Genomic DNA, 21,997 nt, shown 5'->3' on the forward strand with positions numbered 1-21,997 from the left:
CTCCACTTCAGTGAATTGAGGAAGTGGTGGGAAGAAGGTAATTTATTTTGATCAACCACCATATCGATGTGAGAAGGAGAATCAGCCAATAAATAAGTCTAATGAAGAAGCCTTCCTTACGGTGATTTCTGTTTTTTACTTTTTAGCCAGAAAATTATCTTTGTTGGATTTTTTTCAAGACAAGAAGCAATCCAGTGGGTAAAAGGATACACTATCTACATTTTGCCTGGAGTTTTCTCTTAAATATGGTAACCTAGAAAAGGGTGTTGCAGCAATATGGTAACATAGAAAAGGGTGTTGCAGCAACCATGAAATGCATTTTTTACATTGTATGAATCCAACAAAGAAATAGTCTTAGAAAGGCTTAAAGATACAAAACATTTGGTTAGGGCACACAGAGTGAGATAACCTAAAGAAGTTAAACAGACCTGACTGAGTACAAAAATACTGCAGCCTGGAAGTCTTGTTAAGCAGGAGTAAAAGCATCATTGCAGGCTGAAAACATTGCAAATGGAGTTGAAATGACTAGCAGAGCTTATGAGAAGGGATCACTCATTGAAAGGCTATATTTTAAGGAAACGAATTTAGGAACTATGTATCACTTGAACCGAATTCTAAACTTTCTTTCAAACTAAAAATGAATTCCACAGAGAAAGATAATTCTAAGCAGCAGCTGGATGTTGAGACGTAGAAATGTTAACAATAAGAAATATTTCACCAGAGTAGTTAAGCAATGAGAAACCATGCCTGGTCAATGTATTAAATCCATTTCTATCAGGGTAAGAAAGAAACCGCAAATAAAGAAAGACTCTGTGTCAGGTATCAATAAATTTGAAAAAAGTAAAACTGAAGATAACTCTCTAGCAGAGTGAAAGCAACCTAGAGAAGAGAAAGAAATCAAGAAGGAGCTCATTCACTCAAGTGAAAGGGTGAACAAGAGAGAGAAGACAAGAAAAGGGAGACGATAGTGAGAGAGAATAACATTGCACGGAAACGTAATGATATTCCTGTTAAGCACAGCCAAAATACAAGAACTCTTAGAGAAGGGAAGAGGGTTCAGGTTTATAAAGAAAGACAATGAGAAAAGTTAGATAAGTAGAGACAGCAACATACACTGAAGAATATTGATATGATTTGTAATTTCTCGAAGAAGAGCTAGACTCCAAGACCCCACTGCCTGTGCTGGTGTGGGAGAAGGCAGTGCTCACTACGTCATAAAAGTCTAACCTTGAGGAAACCCCAGAGTTAGATGACCTTCAGGTAAGACAGTTAAATTTTAAAAAGGCACATAATGAAGATGACACTTTAATCAGGACAAGGGAAAATATTGCTAGGACTGAAAGAAAAGACAAATTAGATGTTCCTACTTTTCTACCCATAGTTATAGTTACAAAATTATTTATTATAAAAAGTAAGGACAGAGGGAGATAGAAAGGATATTGTATGCCAACTCTCGGTGCCCATGACTTTCAAAAATCTAGTGATGAGATTAGTACATATTTACTAGGAGGACACCTAGGAATGGACATCAATAAACCAGAGCTCCTAGCAAATCTTTAATGGTTCCAAATAATGAAAGTAACTGAATTTTTGTTCCAGAAGACAGACCTTCATCCTAGCTTTAAAAATCCTGTGAATCTAATGCCAGTTATAAATATACCATTCCAATGTTTTGTAATGCATATTGCAGGGCCATTCCAGCAATAGGTTTTACTGTATTTTGGTTATTTTGCACTATGCAACTAAATACCCTGAAGCCATTTCACTATGCAAATCTAATACTAAATCTATAGCATTAGCTTTATATCATGAAGTGAAAGGCTAATGCTAAATCTATAGTCAAAGAGATAGTCCTCTTATTTTTTGGGTATAGGTATCAAAGGAAATACTGACCAATTGAGGATTCTTTTTATGTCCAGAACAATGCACTGACCATGCCAGTACTCCAAGATCAAGCCACTAAAAACCTCAGAATACCATTCCCAGTTTCATCCTAGCCCTAAAGTCCAAACTAAGGAAAAGTACAGAGGAATATGGAAAAAAACTGAGGCCTGTTAATACCATATTTCATATATGCCATTACAGAAGTGCCACTAGCCTCAACCAGATTCCACCATCATGAGTTAATATATTGCAGGCACACTCGTTGATTGTTCGATATTGCCAAAGAAACAGGAAGAAGAGAAAGCTTCATCTAAAAAATGTCATAGAATACTATGCCAGCTTAAAAGATGGGGTGAAAAATAGTGATGGCCATTTTATAAGAATACTGACTCATTCTGAGAGGATAATAGTTTGTGATCAACAGTATGATACAAGGTATGTTATGGGGTATACTCCTTTTACTTTTTAAACTGGCAACATATGATCGCAATAAAAGAAGGTATTATTTCAGACACCTACAACTGCAGTCTCTATTATCTCGATTTTTTTCTGTCATCTTTTCTTTCACAGGTGTTAATGCTGGCCATTGCAGGTGAAAGTTCAAAAAGTACATTTAAGAGAATGCATGCTGAACCAATATTTACAGAGGCTGTTCGTTTGGTTCGACAACCTGGGCAAAATGGTAGGGAGACTTCTGATCATAGATTAAAATAATAACAAAATGTGTGGCTTCCATGTACACCTGCATCTGCAATAGTTCCTTCTAGTGTCTTTATATCTTTATGCTAACATCCGTTTTTCTTAAAGCAGAGAGGAAGGTAATGATTGGCAGCTGCATGCCAATCATAGTCATGTATGGTTGCCACTTTGCATATATTTAAATGATGCAGTTCTTCCTTTGTTATTTAGCCTAATTTCTTTTTTGTATTTGTACATACTACCTTCTGATGTAGTGGTTAGCACAAAAAGACAGTCAGGACATTGCACAGTGCAGTTTAGTGTAGGAAGCATCCATTCACATGGTTTCACTTGTTCTAAGGTACAGCTAGCACTAATGCATAATGGTCAAAGCACTACAGTATGCAGCATGTACTAATGAGTGCATAATGACATGTAAATGAGGACCCCCTTGTAAATGAATTCAGTGGATTATGCAAAAGAAGGTACCCAAAATGGCAAAGCAATTCAAAAATGTCAGCACAACATGGTGGTTTATATTAATTTTGAATGCAAAGATCTGTAGTGTGCAACAGAAGCCATTATATAAATAGCAGCAGCAGTGATAGCACAACAGCATGTGTAAAGAGCCACGATCAAAGCCAGTGCCCATGGTGTCATATGTGTAACTATCCATGCCACCAGAAAAGATACAGATAGTGCCTAGCATATCACCAGCTCAAAGTCAAACAGACTGTGCACTATTTTTATGCATATAGGCGAAACTATAAGGGACCCAGCTGAGCTGTGTTACCCACAAGCAGAATTGAGGAGCCCATTCTTGTTGACTTAAAGGTATGTCAGCCTCAACTATCACAACTAGAAAAACTTTCAAAAACCAGTGGTCGACATATTAGAGATATCACAGACATAAACCTCACAAATCCTAAACCAGTTCCTCAAGGTTATGCTTCAACATGCTGAGGAGCTTTAACGCACCTAAACTGCACTCTTCTGTCTTTGTCTTCACCCCAATTCTTTCTCTTCCTTCTCCAAATAGCTGACATTATTTACCTTACACATTCCTGAAATACCGGCAAAGTGATGATGTGATTAGTCTCTCAGAGTTGTAACTATTGTCTACCGCGGTAATAATATTGTGCTTGTTTCTTTGTTTATTGAATGTTGTATACATGTTATTGCATATTGAATAGCATTCTTATATTTTTCTTCCTTTCCATTCCTCAAGACATGTTGTACTGTCTTTGTCTCCCATGTATTTCTATTTTTCTTGGTTGTTTACCTTCTATCGAAACCTTATATATATTACATCACGTTAGTTAATGCTTGTCACTGTAAACTGTTTTAATATAATACAGCTTTTCTCCCCAGACCTCCACTGAAAATGGGCTCCAGGCCCAGTTGGACATTCCCAGTAAACAAATGCAAAATAAAATAAATGAATAAATGTGGAGAATTTTATGTGGTTCCCCAGGACAGTGGAGAACAGAACACCATGAGGGCCTTTTATGATAAAGCTCACTTTCCTGAGGTCCTGGGAGCCATAGACTGTAAACATGGTGTCATCAAGGCTCTACCTTGGTCCAGGTGGGCTTTGATACATTAATTGCAACTACTTTCATTCCATGAACTGCCAGGTGATCTGTAATGTTCGTGGCCATGGACCCCCTTTATGCACCTGATTATTAGATGCAGTTAGTGCTGTGCACAGCCTTCCTCCATTTATGTACTGTAGACATGCCTCAACATCTGCCCCAGAAATCTCGCACTCATTGGGTCTTTTCAACAACTTCCTATGATCAAGGCTTGAACCTGTGTAGCCACAGGAAAATGGCATTGTGCCATGCCAGTGTCATGGGTTCCCAGTTATGCATACATCATGACACGTACCTCACTGTACCTGACATCCACCCAGAGCCATAGCTGGCTCATGTAGCTCCCACTGCCTGTCTCTGAAACAACAATCTGACCTTTAGCTCTTCAAAAAGTGAAGAGCAAGAAAAAAATCTACAGCTTTTACTGCCAATTGGTACAAGTGTACTAATTGTCTTTCTACAACAGTGATGCCTTCCTCAGCTCTTCAGATGAACAGCAAAAAAAAAAATATTGTACTGGCATTCTGGTACAATTCAAGAACTCTCGATCTCACCCCCTAACACTTTGAGCCCAAAGGCAGTTGCCCCTTTTGTCCCACCTTTACTATACTATTGCATCCACCACAGGGTTTGTTGTTGCAGAGGTACTTTACAAGGCAGGACTCCTTCTTTAACTCTCTAAAGCTCTATAGAGAATTTAGTCAAATTCTTCTGTTTTAAAGTCACATCATTTTAAATGAGCAGTGTTTCACAAGATGGCACCAGTGCAATAAAAAATACTAAGATGGGGCTTCTCATTAACAGGGTGAAAGCTGCTCTCCTGGAGGTGACCTTGAAAGATACTGGTGCCCTCTGTGTTCGACTTGTTGGGTGGGGGGTGAACTGTCCTCTCCTGAAGGTGAGCAGGAAGAACATTGGGTCTTTCTGTAGTGACTACTAGAGTCACATGACTAATTATGCCAGTTATCGTCACTGTTTCTGAATCACTGGTAGTGCACAATGACCTATCCATGTATGTCAGCATGATATGCATATGCCACAACGAACACAAAATATGCAACCTTTTTGCTCATGCTTATTGAATTTACATACGTGTACCGCCATAATGCAGCACTATATTGCATGGCACATGACTCATAAATATGCATCCATGCACAAAGGGTTACTATTTTGCTCCTCAAGTGGACCTCGTTGAGTGACCATGTGTGCTTCAAGAATTGGGGGAATGTAGGGTTCAAGCATGGGTGTGTCAGGGACAGTAGGATTTTCACGCTGTTCCTGTAAAAGAAATTAAGAGAACAGCTGTTGAGGCAAAAAACAATAGTTTTCATACAAAATGCATGCCTGCTGTTAGCTAGCAAGAATGCTGAGTGATGCTACTGGCATTTCCCCTACTGGTGAGCAATGCATGCATCATTACAATGACCTGAAACAGTACCACCCTGACCTGCTTCTCCAATGGGAGGCAGAGGTTCTGCACAGGGACTGAAAAAAGCACTGTAATCATATTTTCAGCACTATGGTCTTCTACTGCCTTAACTGCTGTGCATGTATGCTTGACATAAATACTTAATTTTCCAGAGGCAGTGGAACAGCAACTGAACACAGGCCACCACAGGGAATGGGAGCTCCTCTTCAGGTAGTGAAGTGTATGTGTTGTGTGGCAGTCCTGTTCATATCTGCACTGGAGTTTTCCTCATGCATATGTATGACTGTGAATCATGTTTCCCCATTGTGTCATCCTTCTGTGGAGGAGGAGAATAGGAAAAAAAGGATCATGCCAGACCACGTCAGTAACTGCCAGCTGCTGTACTGGGCTGCTGGTGGTCACCAGGTCTGCTTCTCAGGAACAGGCTGAAAGCTGCTCTTCTGGAGGTGACATGGAGAAGTCACTGGTGCCCTCTGTGTCTGACTGTTGTGGGGGTGGGGGTAAAGTGTCCTCTCCTGAAGGTGAACATGAACATTGAGTGCTTCCTGTAATGGCTATTAGAGTTGCATGACTGACAGGTCCCAGTCATCATGTTTCTAGAGGAGCAACCAGTCCATACCATTGGCCACCCAAATGAGTAACATCTGCACTTTTTGCCCTCAGGGTTGGACTACCATCCAGTCATGCTAAGACCACACCTTATCCCCATCCTGATGTGCTTCCTACCTTAGGTGCCATTCCCTATTGTTTGTTCATTTTCCAACCCTTCCAATCAACATTTGCCCATACTGTGTACACATGTCATTCCACTGTCTCCCCACCTTCTGTGTCTACTCCACCCTTGTCTGTATGCATCTGCATTTTTGTTTCACTGTCCATCCCTGCTACTTGCCCTCATCCCCCTGCCCCGTCCACAACCATTCCTCAACATATTGCCAACAATCCTTCCTTTGTAAAACTTACAAAAATGGCACTTTCCCCACTTAAAAGCACTCTTTCTTCCCTCCATCTTTCATGCATTATAGTTACCTTCTGTGTTTACTTCTGCTTGCAGTTCTCCTCTTTCTTCCTTGCTTATGTATGCCATTTCCTCCCCATTTATATGTTGGACAGGGTTACCACTTTGCTGTGTACACCCACACTGATGTGTACACCCACCCTGGTCTACCTCTTGGCCATTATGTTCAGCTGTGCTGTCCTTCTGTTGCCAGATAGGGACTAGCCACAGCAGTAAGTCTTGACGTTCTGCATGCACACACATACACATTGCTCAGCCATGCTCGTTTACTTTGGCTGTAAAATTCATTACATCCATACACACGGCTGTAGCACTGTTTCTGCCATGCAGCAACCCAGCACTGTTTATCCTATTATCACTCCACCTCTCTTTTCTTATTTGGTCCTTTCCTTGATATGCTGATGTTATCCATTGACTATTATATGTTTGTTTAGCCCTGCAATGATCACCTCATACAGGAGAAGACAAAGCTGGACAAGACTTCAGCTTTTGTCTATGAATCCCATACAAATTATAAGCATGCATTAAGTTTTCCATGTTGTTCCTCTCAGCCCAGACAAATAGATCTTTGAAAACACACGCTGTGTGTGATTCACCCTCTTAACAAATGCTGTTAGGTGCATTATTCAAACTCTTTAGCTTTTGCCCTATGCTCAGGCTGTGGATGAAAAGGGTCATTTCAGCTTGTTCAGTTACCTAGATATCAAGTCAATAAATACATATACTGTATCACTGTATCAAGCCACACATTTTATCAAGTCTTAAGTTACATAGTGATATCATCTTACTCTTACACCCATCCAGAAGTATTACTTCTTACAATGTATACAGCTGTGTATTAGTTGTGGACTCATCTCTCTTGCCATTGTCAGAGTACATTCTTTTTATTTACTTGGATTGCATGATTTAGCATTTTCAGCTGTATATCACTATTTGACTTAGCTTTTTATCCTTTTGTTTTTCATCCAGGCTGAGCCTAAAGGTGGTCTAGCTTGATTAGTCTTCTATCCTAGTCAAGAAACGGAAATTAAAAAAATAAAATAAATAGATTGTTCAAGATGGACATTAGAAAGCACTATCTGCCAGATGTCACCTATGCCACCTCCCCCCATGAGTCACCCTCACCTGCACTACACCTGCTGTACATGTTGTGTAACACTGAGGTGTGTCTAAACCACGTGCATCATCCCCTGTCCATTTCTAACTACACACATCTCCCATCATACTCTAGTGCTTCTTGTGTCAGGGATACCAGAAATAAAGACAGTACTTGAGATACAGCTGCACAGATTATCTGCATAATGGAATTTGACTTTGGTATGTCTGGAGTCTATATCCCAAGATAAGCAGCCAGCATTCTCTAGGTCTTCACCACAACTCATTTATACACAACATCATAACTCCTTCTAGTAACAATTATGCCCCAGATTTTTTTTCTCCACCTTATTACTTGGTGTAACCCCACCAGGCATACATTTCCATGAATTTCTCAAAAGTATATACCTTAAACTTTTTGGACTAAAACCCAATAAGTACCACTCCTCCTATTCTAGAGTATGTTTGGATTTCTTAAGTTCATGCATAAGTACTAAGTATGTTTGGCTTTCTTAGGTTCATGCATAAGTACTAAGTTAAATACCCTTGTGGTACATTTTAAGCCTGGACAGTTTTCCTTCTTGTGCTCAAAATAACCTATCCCATTTGGTTATAGATTGGCCTTACCCATCCCATGATCAATAACTATGTATTACCCCTAATGAGAATAACTGGGGTCATATCATAGATAATTTGAGGGTACCAACATATGGGACAAACATTTAGAAGCTGCATTTGTCTATTAGTAGCACAGGGGCAGTCCTGGCATAAATGTTCTGTTTCCCATCCACATATCTAAGTTGTACTTAAAAGTGGACAGAGATGAATTTTGTTTTATGTGGATAAGAAGTCTGTTTCATAGCGGTGGTATCCTGTTGAAATGTGTCTTTGAAGGCTTCCCCAGCCATCTCTGACTACACCAATCATAGCATCATTAGCATGCAAAGTGATAAAGCCACCATCCAGTGCACAGTATTTGATATAAGTTTACTGAACATGACTGACCTTGGCATTGGACAATGTGTCACTCTTCTTATTTACTCTTATCCTGTCAGTTCCCCATTTACTAATACCCTGTGCTGACAGACAGACAGTTTTCTGTCCACTTCACAATACTTAGCCCCACATTTCACTCTGTATGAGTGAGACATGACCTAGCAAAAAAATCTGCTTGATCGTAGTTGACCAAGAACATAGTACACATAAAACCCACACCAGTACATTGAAAGAAATGTTTATGAAGGGGGTTTATACCCTCCATATTACATGCAAACCCACCATATCCTACATGTTTATATACTAGCTCCATAGTTACACAATAATGGTGAAAGGAAGAACTCCTCCAAAGCAGTGTACAACAGTCTAATGCACGCAGCAAACAGTTGTGTTTGGGCAGTTAAAAGCCGGTCAACTGGTTGTCAGTCACAGGGTCTATATTACATAAATGAAAGTTTAAACAAAACCTGCAATCATCGAAAATCCCAGAACTTGAACTTGCAATTGTGGGGGGGGGGGCTGTGCTCCCCACACAAACCCCTAAATATATATTCCAACTCGAAAATCACAGTACAGTGAGGAAAGGGCAAATATTCCGATTTTCACTGTAGCGTGATCTCACAAAAACGATACTGAGATCCTGGATTTTTGATGTTTGCAGCATTCGTTTAGATAAACTTTCATTTATCTAATATAGACCCTCAGTCACATGTAGGGAAGATCCCCACCTCCCACTGAAAATTTCATATACTTACTGTGATGCCTGTGCACTGGCCCAGCAATCAAGGATTCTCAATCCTCACCACTAATACCAGTGAGGGATGTCCACACTGGGAAGGATAACAAATACAGACACAGTAAAGTACAATTTCCCTTAAGACCACACATAGACCACAGTCATTCTGGAGCTGGTATCTCCCTTTCTCTCCAGATCCCCACTAAGACTCCTCACTGGCACAGCAATAGAGTGGGGTCCTTAGCCAAGATCCCAAGCCAAGTCTTCCAAGCACTTTCTCTGTCCAACCATTGCTTTGTGTCCCTGCCCAAGTAGCTGGCACACACATACACACTTTGAGATATGATTTATATACAACCATGCAGTCACTCCTGGGGAAGGCTGGCACAGGTTCACTAGCTGTGCGCCTTCTGTACAGGCTATAAGGTAGTAATTACTGCCACCAGAACCCTTACTTATCAGCTACTAAAAAGGCCCTTACTAAAGGGTGACCAATTATTACTGTGCAATATTATTATCCAAATGATAAGTGTAACTGAACAGCAAGGCTTAATGGAGTGGCTTAGTACACTATTACTATATACATGCAATGTACTCTAGAGCTTAAATTATCTCTACACAAAACAGCCACAGTTGAAAGATTCAAAATATTTAATAATAAATAATAAAAACACAAGACAATACTTCTCACTACACAATGCTAGTCAAGAGTTCAGAGATCACTGAGAAATGTTTAAAATAACACAGTAGAAAAGTCCTGACATCAATACAGAAAAACAACTAGTCTACTCTTCCTATTTCCTAGCTATATCTAAAAGCAAACTCAGTTCTAAAATAAACTAACATAATAGAGCAAGGCAGTTCTGGTGATGTTGGATGTTCTGAAGACAAATGCAAAATGCTGTGAGTCTCTCTATCCTTAAATTGATAACACAGTACTACTGACTCATTTCAGATTACATCATTTTCCTCTGGTTCCCAAGCTAACAGAAACTCAGAGTTTAGCAGCCCTTTTGATCTTGCACCTAGTCAGGAAGCTATAGCAATAAAATAAATTATACATGCAAATTCTAGCAATTAACTCTAGTGTCAAAACAATAGTAAGAATTCCTTCATTCAGACATCTCCGCTCCAAATTTTGAGATCAAACAATTATACAATGCTTGACATATCAGCTTTCCTCCAACAGAGTGCAATGTGACTACATTTTTGAAATTCAATAATTAACAAAGAGAACAAGCATGTGGCTTACATTAATATTTAGAAATGACAGAATTTACAAAATCCTATCTAGCTTGGCTGTCAGCCTTCACGTATCTTCTTCCCCCCCGAGAACTCAAGCTAGTTTTTCAAGTGACCCTTGAGAAACATTGCTTGAGAGGGTTAGGTCTGTCTGAGTATACATTACCCCATTCCCTGTCTTGAGAGCCCATCTGGATGGGCATTGCTCCTCCCACTGTGGTATTGCACTGACATATATGCTTGCAACCATAGGCTCCATCTTAGCAACTTGGCATTTTGCTGGGTGGCTCTGTTTAACCATGTTAGGGGATTGTGATCTGTCACTACAGTGAATTTTCTTCCATACAGATAAGGCTGAAGTTTCTGCAGTGCCCACACTATGGCTAGACATTCCTTTTCTATAGCTGCATAGCATTCCTCCCTGGGTTGGAGCCTGAGACTGAGATAAACAACTGTTCACTCTTCTCCCTCTGAAGAAATCTGGCTAAGTACAGCCCCCACCCCATGGTTTGAAGCATCCACCTGCACAACAAATTCTTTGATGTAATTTGGACTGGCTAAAACAGGGTTCCTCCCAAATCTTCTTTAAGCTTCTGGAATGCCTGCTCACATGATGTGCTCCACACTGCCTTATCTGGCCTGTTCCTCCTTGTCAGGTCTGTGAGGGGAGCAGCTATGGTGCTATAACTGGGGACAAATTTTTCTGTAGTATCCTGCTGTCCCTAAGAATGCCCTCACCTGCTTTTTGGTAATGGGTGCAGGCCATGCCTGAATGGTTTCTACTTTGCCAGGTTCTGGCCTGATCTTACCATTCCCCACAATATGTCCCAGGTAGGAGACCTCTGCCATACCCACCTGACATTTGCTGGTCTTAATAGTCAACCCTGCCCTCTGTAGTCTGCCCAGCACCTCCCTGACATGCTGAAGGTGCTCTTTCCAGGCATGGCTGTAGACAGCAATATCATCTAGGTAAGCAAGGGAAAACCCTCCTATTCCTGCTAGTATGTGATCTACCAGCCTCTGGAAAATTGCTGGGGCATTTTTCATCTCAAAAAGCATATTTGCGAACTCATAAAAGCCAAAAGGAGTCACAAAGGTTGACCTCTCTCTAGCACTGGGAGTCAAGGGCACCTGCCAGTAGCCCTTGGTAAGATCAGTGGTTGTAAGATACTTAGCCCCAACCAGCTGTCCAGGGCCTCATCTGTCCTAGGCATGGGGTAAGCATCTGACTCTGAGTGACTAATTTCCTGTAGTCCAAACAGAACCCGGTGCTGCCATCCTTCTTTGGCACCAGCACCACTGGGGAGGCCCAGGGACTGTTGGACTCTTGAATGACCCCTAGTTCCAACATCTCCTGTATCTCCTCCCTCACAGTATGTTTGACTCTCTCAGGCACCCTATAAGGGGCCTGCCTAATAGGCCTTTGGGGTCCTGTGCACCCTGGTTTCCCAGTGAACATGTCCCCACACTCCTGTAACACTGCTCAGATTTCTCGAACCTGGGTAAGAGATAGCTGCTGGGACATTGTTACCCCTTCCACTGAGGTGTCTGTTCAAGCCTCACTGAGATCATCAGTCACCAGATCTCCCTCAGACTCCTCCTGCAAGTCACTGCAAATACTCAGCACAAGGGTCTCCCTATCATGGTAAGGTTTCATCATGTTAACATAGTACAACTTGTGCCCCTGCCTAGCAGTTCCACCATGTAGTTAACATCACTTACCTTTCTTACCACCTGACAGGGTCCCTCCCAAGCTGCTTGCAGCTTGTTGTGTCTGACAGGAATGAGAGCCATTACCTGCTGCCCTACAGCATACTCTCTAGCTTGACCATTCCTGTCATACCATACCTTTTTCTATTGTTGGGCTTCTGCCAGGTTCTCCTGGGCCACACCCATGAGTTCCCTTGTCCTGAGGTTTAGGACATATGCCACAACAGACTTTTTGTGAGGTTCACACTCACCTTTCCACTCATCACGAATTAAATCTAGAGGTCCCCTCAACCTATGCCCATACGACAACTCAAAGGGTGAAAAACCTGTGGATTCCTAGGGAATCGCTCTGTAAGCAAACAGATGGGGCAAACATTTGTCCCTCTCCCTCTTAAATTGGTCTGCAAATGCCCGTAGCATGGACTTGATTGTAGAGTTTAACCCCTCAACCAGACCATTAGTCTGAGGATGGTGGTGGTGGTCTTCAGATGCTTCACCCAACAGTACTTCCACAGACAAGCCAGCAGGTCTGACATGAAATTGGCACCTCTGTCAGTCAGTATTTCTTCTGGGTAACCTATACTGCTGAAACTCTCTAACAAAGCATTTGCCACCTTGTCTGCCTCAATAGTGGACAAAGCCACTTCCTCAGGATATCGTGTAACATAATCTGCTACCACTAGGATATACTGTTTCCCTGTAGAACTTGGAGTACTCCTAGACCCTACAATATCCATAGCTACCCTCTGAAATGCTCCTCAATCACAGGAAAATGCATCAAAGGAGATCTCACCTTGTCTTCTGCCTTGCCTACCTTTTAGCACTGCTCACAGGTCCTCCAGTATCCTGTTACATCTCTGGAAATTCCAGGCCAATAGAAGTTTTGCATAATCTTTAAGCTTGTTTCCTGCCTTTCCTGTTAAGTGGTATAGACTATTTGTAGGCTTCTGAGCCCCCAAGCCCTTCTGTGTTGGAGGGAAGCCTTCTAGCTTAGTTTTTTTTCTTATAACTAGCCAGTTTTCTAGTTTCAGCACTCAAATCTGTTTCTTTGATCTCAGCACTTGTTCAGAAAAAAAAATGTCATCTGCTTTTACTGTACTTGTGTTTCTACCTACTTTATTTTACTTTTGCATCATCTTAAAAGTACTCAATTGTATTTATTACTGCTTGGTGCAACTCATTCTAAGCCTTTTGGTTTAAACACTTGGGCTTTGGACCAGTTGTTTTGCACTGAGAGGGTTTGTGGTCTGCACTGTAGTGGCAGAACAGGTAGCTTACATCCTTCTTGGTTGGGAACTGCTGATTGAGGGCTCAGTGTCTGTTATTCTAAAAGTGTATTAGTTCTGGTTTAAGCACTTGGGTGTGCCTTGTTTGCTGTGGCATAGACTGGATTCGGGCCTGCTGGATCTAGCTTTGTTTGTGTAACTTGAGCACTAATCCAGGCATTCTCTAAAGTATTCAATTGTATTTATTACTGCTTGGTAGTAACTTGATTAAAGTGTAGCTATCATTCTAAGTCTTTTGGATTAAGCACTTGGGCTTCAGACCAGTTGTTTTACATTAGGAAGGTTTATGGCATGCACTGTGGTGGCAGAACAGGTAGCTTTCATCCTTCTAAGTTGGGAACTGCTGATTGAGAGCCCAGTGTCTGTTATTCTTAAAGTGTATTAGTTCTGGTTTAAGCACTTGGGCTTCAGGCCAGTTATTTTACATTAAGAAGGTTCGTGGTCTGCACTCTTGTGGGAGAAGAGGCTGGACTCTGCCCTTCTGAGCTGGGAATTCTGGTTAAAAGGTTTATAGTGCCTGAATATTTGAACTGTATCTTACTGAAATTGGTACACCTTGTTTGCTGTAGCATAGACTAGATTCAGGCCTGCTGAATCTAGCTTTGTTTATATGCTTGTTGTTTGTTTGCTTGTTATTTCCTGGAATGCTAATTCCACCTAATATCTCTTCTCAGCTTCTGTGGATCACTAGTGATATCTGCATTGCTTACTGTACTTATTTCCTTGTTTCACTTGAAAGAAAGTTACTGTTTGTCGTTTTTGCATTTAAGTTACCTGTAACACATTGCACTTAAGTTACCTGGCACTTGCTCACTAAAGCAATTATATAAGTGAGCACTAAAAATTAAAAGCACTACACCCTCACTCCCCAATGGCCCTTGTTTTCAATTATAAAGGAATTCCCAATATTATTCTAGCATGTCCAAAGGTCAGTTGTCAATCTCCTCTCTGGTCCAGCTGGTGAATCTGGGAATCTTGAGGCAATGTTACAACTGGCTCATGTACACAGACAACCCTCTCCTCCTCCCAACAAATTCCAACACATGTGTGAGATGCAACCATATAGCCAAACTGGAGGCTAAGCTCTCTCAACTCAGTACTGGCATAACCAGTCAGGAGAAGGAAACCACACTCACTACAATTCCAGTCTCACATAGACCTACCACGACAGTAAACCAAACACATAATCACACAAAAACATACTCGGAGGCTCTAAATAAAGATCTGCCTAAGCAGCAGAGACCTCCAAAGCAGACACCAGCTACCCCAAAACAAAACACGTGCAACACATATCTCACAAAGCCAGTGTACCGAACAGTCACAGCCCTTAAGACTAAACAACACACCTGATACACTTGTAATAGGTTACTCTATCATCAGGCACACTGACGTCCCGCTCACCAGGCTGAACAAGGAGGTAGGATCCGCCACATAACACAAGCACTCAGGTCACTTCAAGGCAAGTACAAATATGACTCAGTCATTGTCCATGCTGGTGTGAATGACCTGAGATGTACCTCCCTGGACTACATGAAAAGAGACAGAGGCGCTCTGAGCATGTAGCCCAGGCCGGTATGACCCTGACCTTGAGTAGCATCTTACCCTCACCAAGAATGATGCCACAATATGAAGACAAGATGATCAATTTCAACAATTGGCTTAAGTACTGGTGTCATTCAAAGGGGATCCAATGCCTGTCAGCTTGGGATGATATGCTTGACAAACCACGATGCTTCACTAGGGACGGCTTGCACCTGTCACCCCTGGGCTTTTGGATATTGGCAAAGGCTCTTGCTACCCCCATAGTGCCTTTTTTTAGGCAAGGCTCAAAAGACAAACCCACCTCCATAGGTATCACAAGGGATAAGAAACTAAGAGTAATGCTACTCAATGCCAGAAGTCTAAACCTCAAGATGCACTTTTCGAAACTCTCCTTAGCATGGAGAACATTGATATCTGTGCAGTAACAGAAACCTGGTTCAGGGCTCCGAGAGCACCCCAGCACTACCAGGTTATACCTCATACCATGCTTTCGGCCCGAAAACTTGGACGAACACAAAAGGAGGGGATATCGATATTCATCAAAGATACCCACACCTCCAGGTTGGTGGCAAAGCACGAAGCATCAGAGACTATCCATGTGCAACTAACAGTGGGTAAAACTGCCTTCCAGTTTATAGCCTGCTACAGACCACCCTCCCAAACCCAGGAACCCCACTCGGCCTTCCTGAGAACACTGGAAAATATGAAGGTCTCTCCAAACACCATTATATTCTTCAACTACCCAAACATAGACTGGGAGCATTAATCTAGCTCCAACACCCTAGCCTAAAGGTTCCTAGAATTTATAAACTCAAATTCTATGGAACAACTTGTTACCACTCCCACAAGAAGGGAAAACATACTGGACCTGATCATCACCAACATGGGGACTCTATGCTCCAGAGCAGAAGTGTATCCCTCACTGGTAAGATCAGACCATAAACTAATCTCACTGGATATTCACATCCTGCCCAGAAAACCACAGTGAAAAACTTCTCTAAAGCAAATTTCACACTCCTCAAAACCTAGATGGAATCCTTCAAAGCTGCCGGGCCTGTGGAAAATAACCCGCAGAATCCTTTATAAACTCATTCTATGAACACCTTCAGGAATGCATGGATCATGCAATCCCAAATAAAACCAAGACCCAATCCTCCAAAGGCAGATGTCCTGTCTGGTGGACCCCAGCCATAAACAAACTGTACAATAGAAGGAGGAAGCTACTAAATGATAGAGCAAAATCCCAAAAAGTGAAGGCATCACTGATCAGTATTAGCAAAAAACTACGGGCACTCATAAAATTGTCTAACGCCAGCTTTGAGAGAAAAATTGCACAGGACACTAAGGATAATCACAAGGCTTTCTTTAGTTATGTTAGGAACCTGGGTGGTAATTCCCAGATATGCTCAGAATTAGTCCAAAATGACAAAAAATACACCAAACCCACAGACATTGCCAACATCCTAGCTGACAGGCTCAGCGCAAACCTCTCCCCCCTCTCCCCACCAAAAGGGCAAATATCTATCCCAGCAGAGTGCTGCCCCCCTGACATCTCAGATGCTCAGGTAAGAGCCGCCCTCTCCAAAGCAAAAAACACAGCATCAATGGGACCAGACGGTGTCCCGGGCAGCGTCCTATATGAACTCCAAGAAGAGCTAAACCAAAACATAAAACTACTGTTCAATCTCAGCCTTACTACAGGATATGTGCCCAAAGAGTGGCATACAGCAACAGTGGTCCCTCTCCATAAAGGTGGTGCATCAGCGGATCCTGGAAACTATCGCCCCATAAGCCTGACTAGCTTGGCCTGCAAAGCTATGGAAAGGATCATCATGGACCTCATAAATAAAGATATTGGGGACCTACAGACACTGGATCCTACCCAGTTTGGCTTTGTTAAGGGCAGATCCTGCCTCTTAAACCTGGTTGATTTCTTTGAAACAGTCACCAAGGCCATTGACAAGGGGAAGGTGGTCCACACAGCCTACCTGGACCTTGCAAAAGCCTTCGATACAATACCCCACTTGGGCATTATAGATAAACTCACCAGCTTAAATATAAACCCCTATGTCACTAGATGGATTGCAAACTGGCTCAAGGACAGAACCCACATGGTTAGAATTGCTGGAGCCATGTCAGACTCCAAACCAGTTACAAGTGGTGTCCCACAAGGCTCAGTCCTGGGACCTCTCTTGTTCAGTATATATTTCTCGGAGGTACAGGCCAACACGGAAGGACTGTGGCTGACAAAGTTCGCAGATGACTGCAAACTGGGTGCAATAATTGACTCTCCAGCCGACACAAGCATCCTCCAAAAGGGCCTCATAGAAACAGACAACTGGTGCCAGAGCCATGGCCTCAAGCTAAATGCCAAAAAGTGTATAGTCATCCCCTTTGGCAAAAACAAAGTGCCCACAAATTACCACATAGGTGGTAATCCATTAAGTACAGAAGAAGTAATTAGGGACCTGGGGACTCAAGTTGATAGCAATCTCTCATTTGACAACCACGTGGCCAAAGTGGTTAAAAAAACATTTTATATAGCCCACCTAATCATGAAGGGATTCACATCTAGATCAGGGGAGGTCATCATGCCTCTTTACTCATCCCTCATCAGGCCCATAATTGAGTACAATGCCTTTTGGGATGTACCTTACCAGACACCTGCAGCAACTGGAAAGACCCCAAAGGTACCTCACCAAGAGGATCAAAGGGCTCAAACAGATGCCATATGCTGCCCAGTTAAAGAAACTCCAGCTCTACTCAGTGGCATACCGCCTGTTCAGAGGCGATCTGTGCCTGACCTATAAAGCCATGTCCAACCCGGAATTAATGGACATGTTGCATCTCAGAAAATCCAAATCCCATCGAGCTACGCGCTCGAGAGACTTGAACCTCAGCACTGAAATAAATAGGACATGCTGGAGGGACAGATTCATAACCCAGAGGCTCCCTTCACTCTGGAATAAAATCCCAGTCCAGGTTAGGCAGAGTCCCTCATTGACTCTCTTCAAGAGGAATCTTGATGAGTGGATGGGAGACCATAGGTTTACCCCGGGTATCACTTCTGTGTCACTGTTAGACAGAGGCACAGTATACTAACCTCGAAAAAGGGCATAGCAAAATAAATTTAAAATGGGTGGCGAAAGCCAAACACATTCTGGCTAGGCTTATAAATGCCCTAGGGCAGATAGCCTAGTATGAACTTATGAACCTATGTATGTTTTATGCCCATATGACTTGCAAAGGGAATATCATGGGCTATGGCTAGAAGCACCAGCCGGTAGGCTATAGGTACTAGCATCTGCTGTATTCTCTCCTTCTAGCCTTCCCTCAGGGGTCCACCCTCTATAAAGTAACCCTTTGTACCAGTATACAGATTCCCCCTTCCCTTGAGAATCAGGTGCCTCACTAGCTACCTACCTCAGGCCTTGCAATGTACAGTCTGAGAGCTGAACCTGCCTCACCTCTCTCTTTGTAACCCTTCCCAGCTCCCTTTCCACAGGAAGCCTGGCATCCTCTGACAGTGGTGCCTCACTGTCAGCCTGGGTACTGCTATTCACCTCTACATTTGCAATCACTCTGTCCAAGGGAACAGCAGTACCCACAAGCAGCTGTGGCTCACCTTCAGTCTCACTGCTACAGAGTAGCTCTCTCTCCCTGAAGTAACCACCTCAATAGTCCTGGCTGCAAGTATGTGGTCTGTCTGGGTCTCCCCCAGGCTACCAGACCCACATGCTTGTCTGAAAGCCTGACTGCGTGTAACTGCATAAACTCATGGTACTGCCTCAATAAAATCCTTCCCTATCAGGACATCTGCAGGATGATAGTTTGGTACCCCTGTTGTCTCAAGACAACCTATTTGCATTTTGTCTTTCCCACTTACTGGCTTTCTCACTTTTCATTCCTCACCTTGCCTCCGTGGACATCTGTATGCCACATGGCCCCACTGGTTGCATTCAAAACATTTAACCCTAGGTCCTGGATGTGTACCTAGACAAGTGGCTTCCCCTACTACTGGCAGATTCTGTTGGGGCAGTCTGAGCTGCCCACCATGAGTTCCTTTAGACCCATGAGCAGTACTGGGTGTCCCTTTCCTGTGCAGGGATGCCCTGCTTGCTAGGTGTAGGTCTCCCTTCTTCCTCAACTCCTCTGAAGTAGCACATTGTCTATCAGCTAACCAGATCCTCATGTCCTCAGGCAAAGTGCTAAGGGCTTGTTCCCTCACCAAAAGGTCTGTCAGCCCTTCAAAAGTGGTGACCTGACATCCACTCACCCACCTATAAAAATAAGTGCTCAGTTCAGCAACATATTCACACACACTTTCATCTGCCTTACGTCTATGCTCACAAAACTTTTTCTTATAAGTTTCAGGTGTTAGCTTAAAAAATTCTAACAAGCAATTCTTAACAGCAGCATAATTAAAACATTCATGATCAGTTAATTTAGACAGCTCATTTACAGCTTTACCATGGAGTAAGGGGCTCAAGAACCATACCCAAAGCCTTTGGTCAACATCATACTGTTTACATACCCTCTCAAACATATGAATAAAATTATCAAAATTATCCACCTCTCTAAACTGTGGAAGAAATGTACTGACCTTTTGTGCTTATGGGGTCCAGTTACTCCCTTCCCCATTACCTCCATGACTCTGGTGAAGAGTCAGCATCTCCTTTTCATGCTGCCTCTGCCACTCCTTTTCCACCGCCTTCATTTCCAAATGCCTGGCCTCCAACTCAAATCTCCTTAGCTCCAGTTGGATTTTTAAGCCCTCTGCACAAAGGCTGAGCTGTCCATTCTCTGAGTGTTGTACATCTCCATGGCCAGTCTGATCGTCCTCCTGGTGACTGTTTTCTGATGCAGCTTTGACCAAAGTTGCAATTATGTCTGCCTTTGTCAGGTTTCCCTGCACTAGTCCTTTAGCCTGGCACATCTCAGCTAACTGGCTCCTTGTCAGCTTTAAATATTCCTCTGCTGACATGCTTACCTGCTCTCCCTGACTAACTAAGCTCACAAAAGAAATAATTGTGATCTGAATTATGAATATTCACAGCATGGTTGATTTAGAGTACAAAACCACCTTCAGTGATCACTGTACACAAGTTACAGGAATTCACTATCCACACCACTACAAGCCAATTAGTATGTGCTAACCAATTAATATGTGATATGGATATCCCACCACTGCCAAACATTTAATATGTGACACCCATGCACTGGACCAGCAATCAAGGAGCCTCAATCCTCACCACTAACACCATAGGTTCGTAGGTTGGTACTAGGCTATTGACCCTAGGGCCTATACAAGCCTAGCCATTCAATGGCTATTTCTTCCCACAATATTTACTTCCCCTGGACCCCTGTCTAGCAGGGCAACTGACATAATCCCTGGGCTGAATTTCCTATCTCCCATTCAATTGTCAAGGTTCCTTTTGAAGAGGGCCAAAGAGGCGCTCTGCTTGACATGTATGGGCAGTCTATTCCAGAGTCTGGGGAGTCCCTGGATCAGGAACCTATCCCTCCAGCATGTTTTGTTCATTGTAATGACGAGATTTAGATCTCTGGAGAGTACGACTCTGAGGGATTGGGATTTCTTTAAGTGTAGCATGTCCAGCAGCTCTGGGTTTGACATGGCCTTGTATGTTAAGCAGAGATCGCCTCTGAATAGATGATATGCAACAGAGTATAGCTGGAGTTTTTTTAGATGATCAGCATAGGGCATCTGCTTTAGGCCTGTGATTCTTTTAGTGAAGTATTTCTGCGCCCTTTCCAATTGCTGCAGATGTCTTGAGAGGTACATACCAAATGGAGCATTGTATTCTATAGTGGGTCTAATGAGGGATGATGAGTACAGTGGGACTATGACCTCCTTTTTTCTGGATGAAAAGCCCTTGGTGATGAGGTGTGCCACACAGAAAGATTTTCTGACTGTTGTGGCAATGTGGGTATCGAAGGGACATAGATGGACAGTGGTCTCACCTAAGTCTCTTATCATACTTTTGGTGTTCAGTGTACTGCAACCTATGTAGTAATTCACGGGTACATGTTTTTTCCCAAAGGGGATAACTATACATTTCTTGGAATTGAGCTTGAGCCCATGGCTCTGGCACCAAGCATCTCTTTCTGTAAGGCCCTTTTGTAGAATATCAACATCCACACCAGTGAGGGGTGTCCACATTGGAAAGGATAAAAAATACATACACAGTAAAGTACAATTTCTCTTAAGAGCACACAGAGATCACAGTCAGTCTGGGGCTGCTTTCTCCCTTTCTCTCCAGATTCACAATAAGACTCCCCACTGACACAGCTATAGAGTAGGGTCCTTAGCCAGGGTTCCAAGCCAAGTTCTCTTAGCAACTCTCTCTGTCCAACCAGTGCTTCATGTCCCTGCCCAAGTAGCTGACACACACATATACACTTTGAGACATGATTTATATATAACCACACAGACACTCCTGGGGAAGGCTGGCACAAGTTCACTAGCTGTGCCCCATCTGTCCAGGCTATAAGGTAGTAATCACTGACAACTAGGACCCTTACTTATCAGCTACTAAAAAGGCCCTTACTAAAGGCTCTCCAATTATTATTGTGCAATATTATTGTCCAAATGGTAAGTGTAACTGAACAACAAGGCTTAATGGAGTGGCTTAGTACAGTATCACTATATACGTGCAATGTACTCTATGGCTTAAATTATCTCTACACAAAACAGCCACAGTTGAAAGGTTCAAAAATATTTAATATTAAATAATAAAAACACAAGACAATACTTCTTACTACACA

The 21,997-nt window shown here is 42.5% G+C and overlaps 1 protein-coding gene across 1 annotated transcript in view; it reads left to right on the top strand.

Annotated features, from left to right (window-relative positions):
* The window catches only part of LOC122811422 (von Willebrand factor A domain-containing protein 7-like), a 405,726-nt gene that overhangs the window by 342,288 nt on the left and 41,441 nt on the right, over nucleotides 1–21,997 (top strand). The window contains exon 11 of the mRNA XM_044083258.1: nucleotides 2,455–2,566. Coding sequence (XP_043939193.1) covers nucleotides 2,455–2,566 — 112 coding nt within the window. The remainder of the gene's footprint in view (nucleotides 1–2,454; nucleotides 2,567–21,997) is intronic.

This window comes from Protopterus annectens, chromosome 9.part0 (assembly GCF_019279795.1).
Source record: "Protopterus annectens isolate FY-2018-M chromosome 9.part0, PAN1.0, whole genome shotgun sequence".
Classification (NCBI taxonomy): domain Eukaryota; kingdom Metazoa; phylum Chordata; order Ceratodontiformes; family Protopteridae; genus Protopterus; species Protopterus annectens.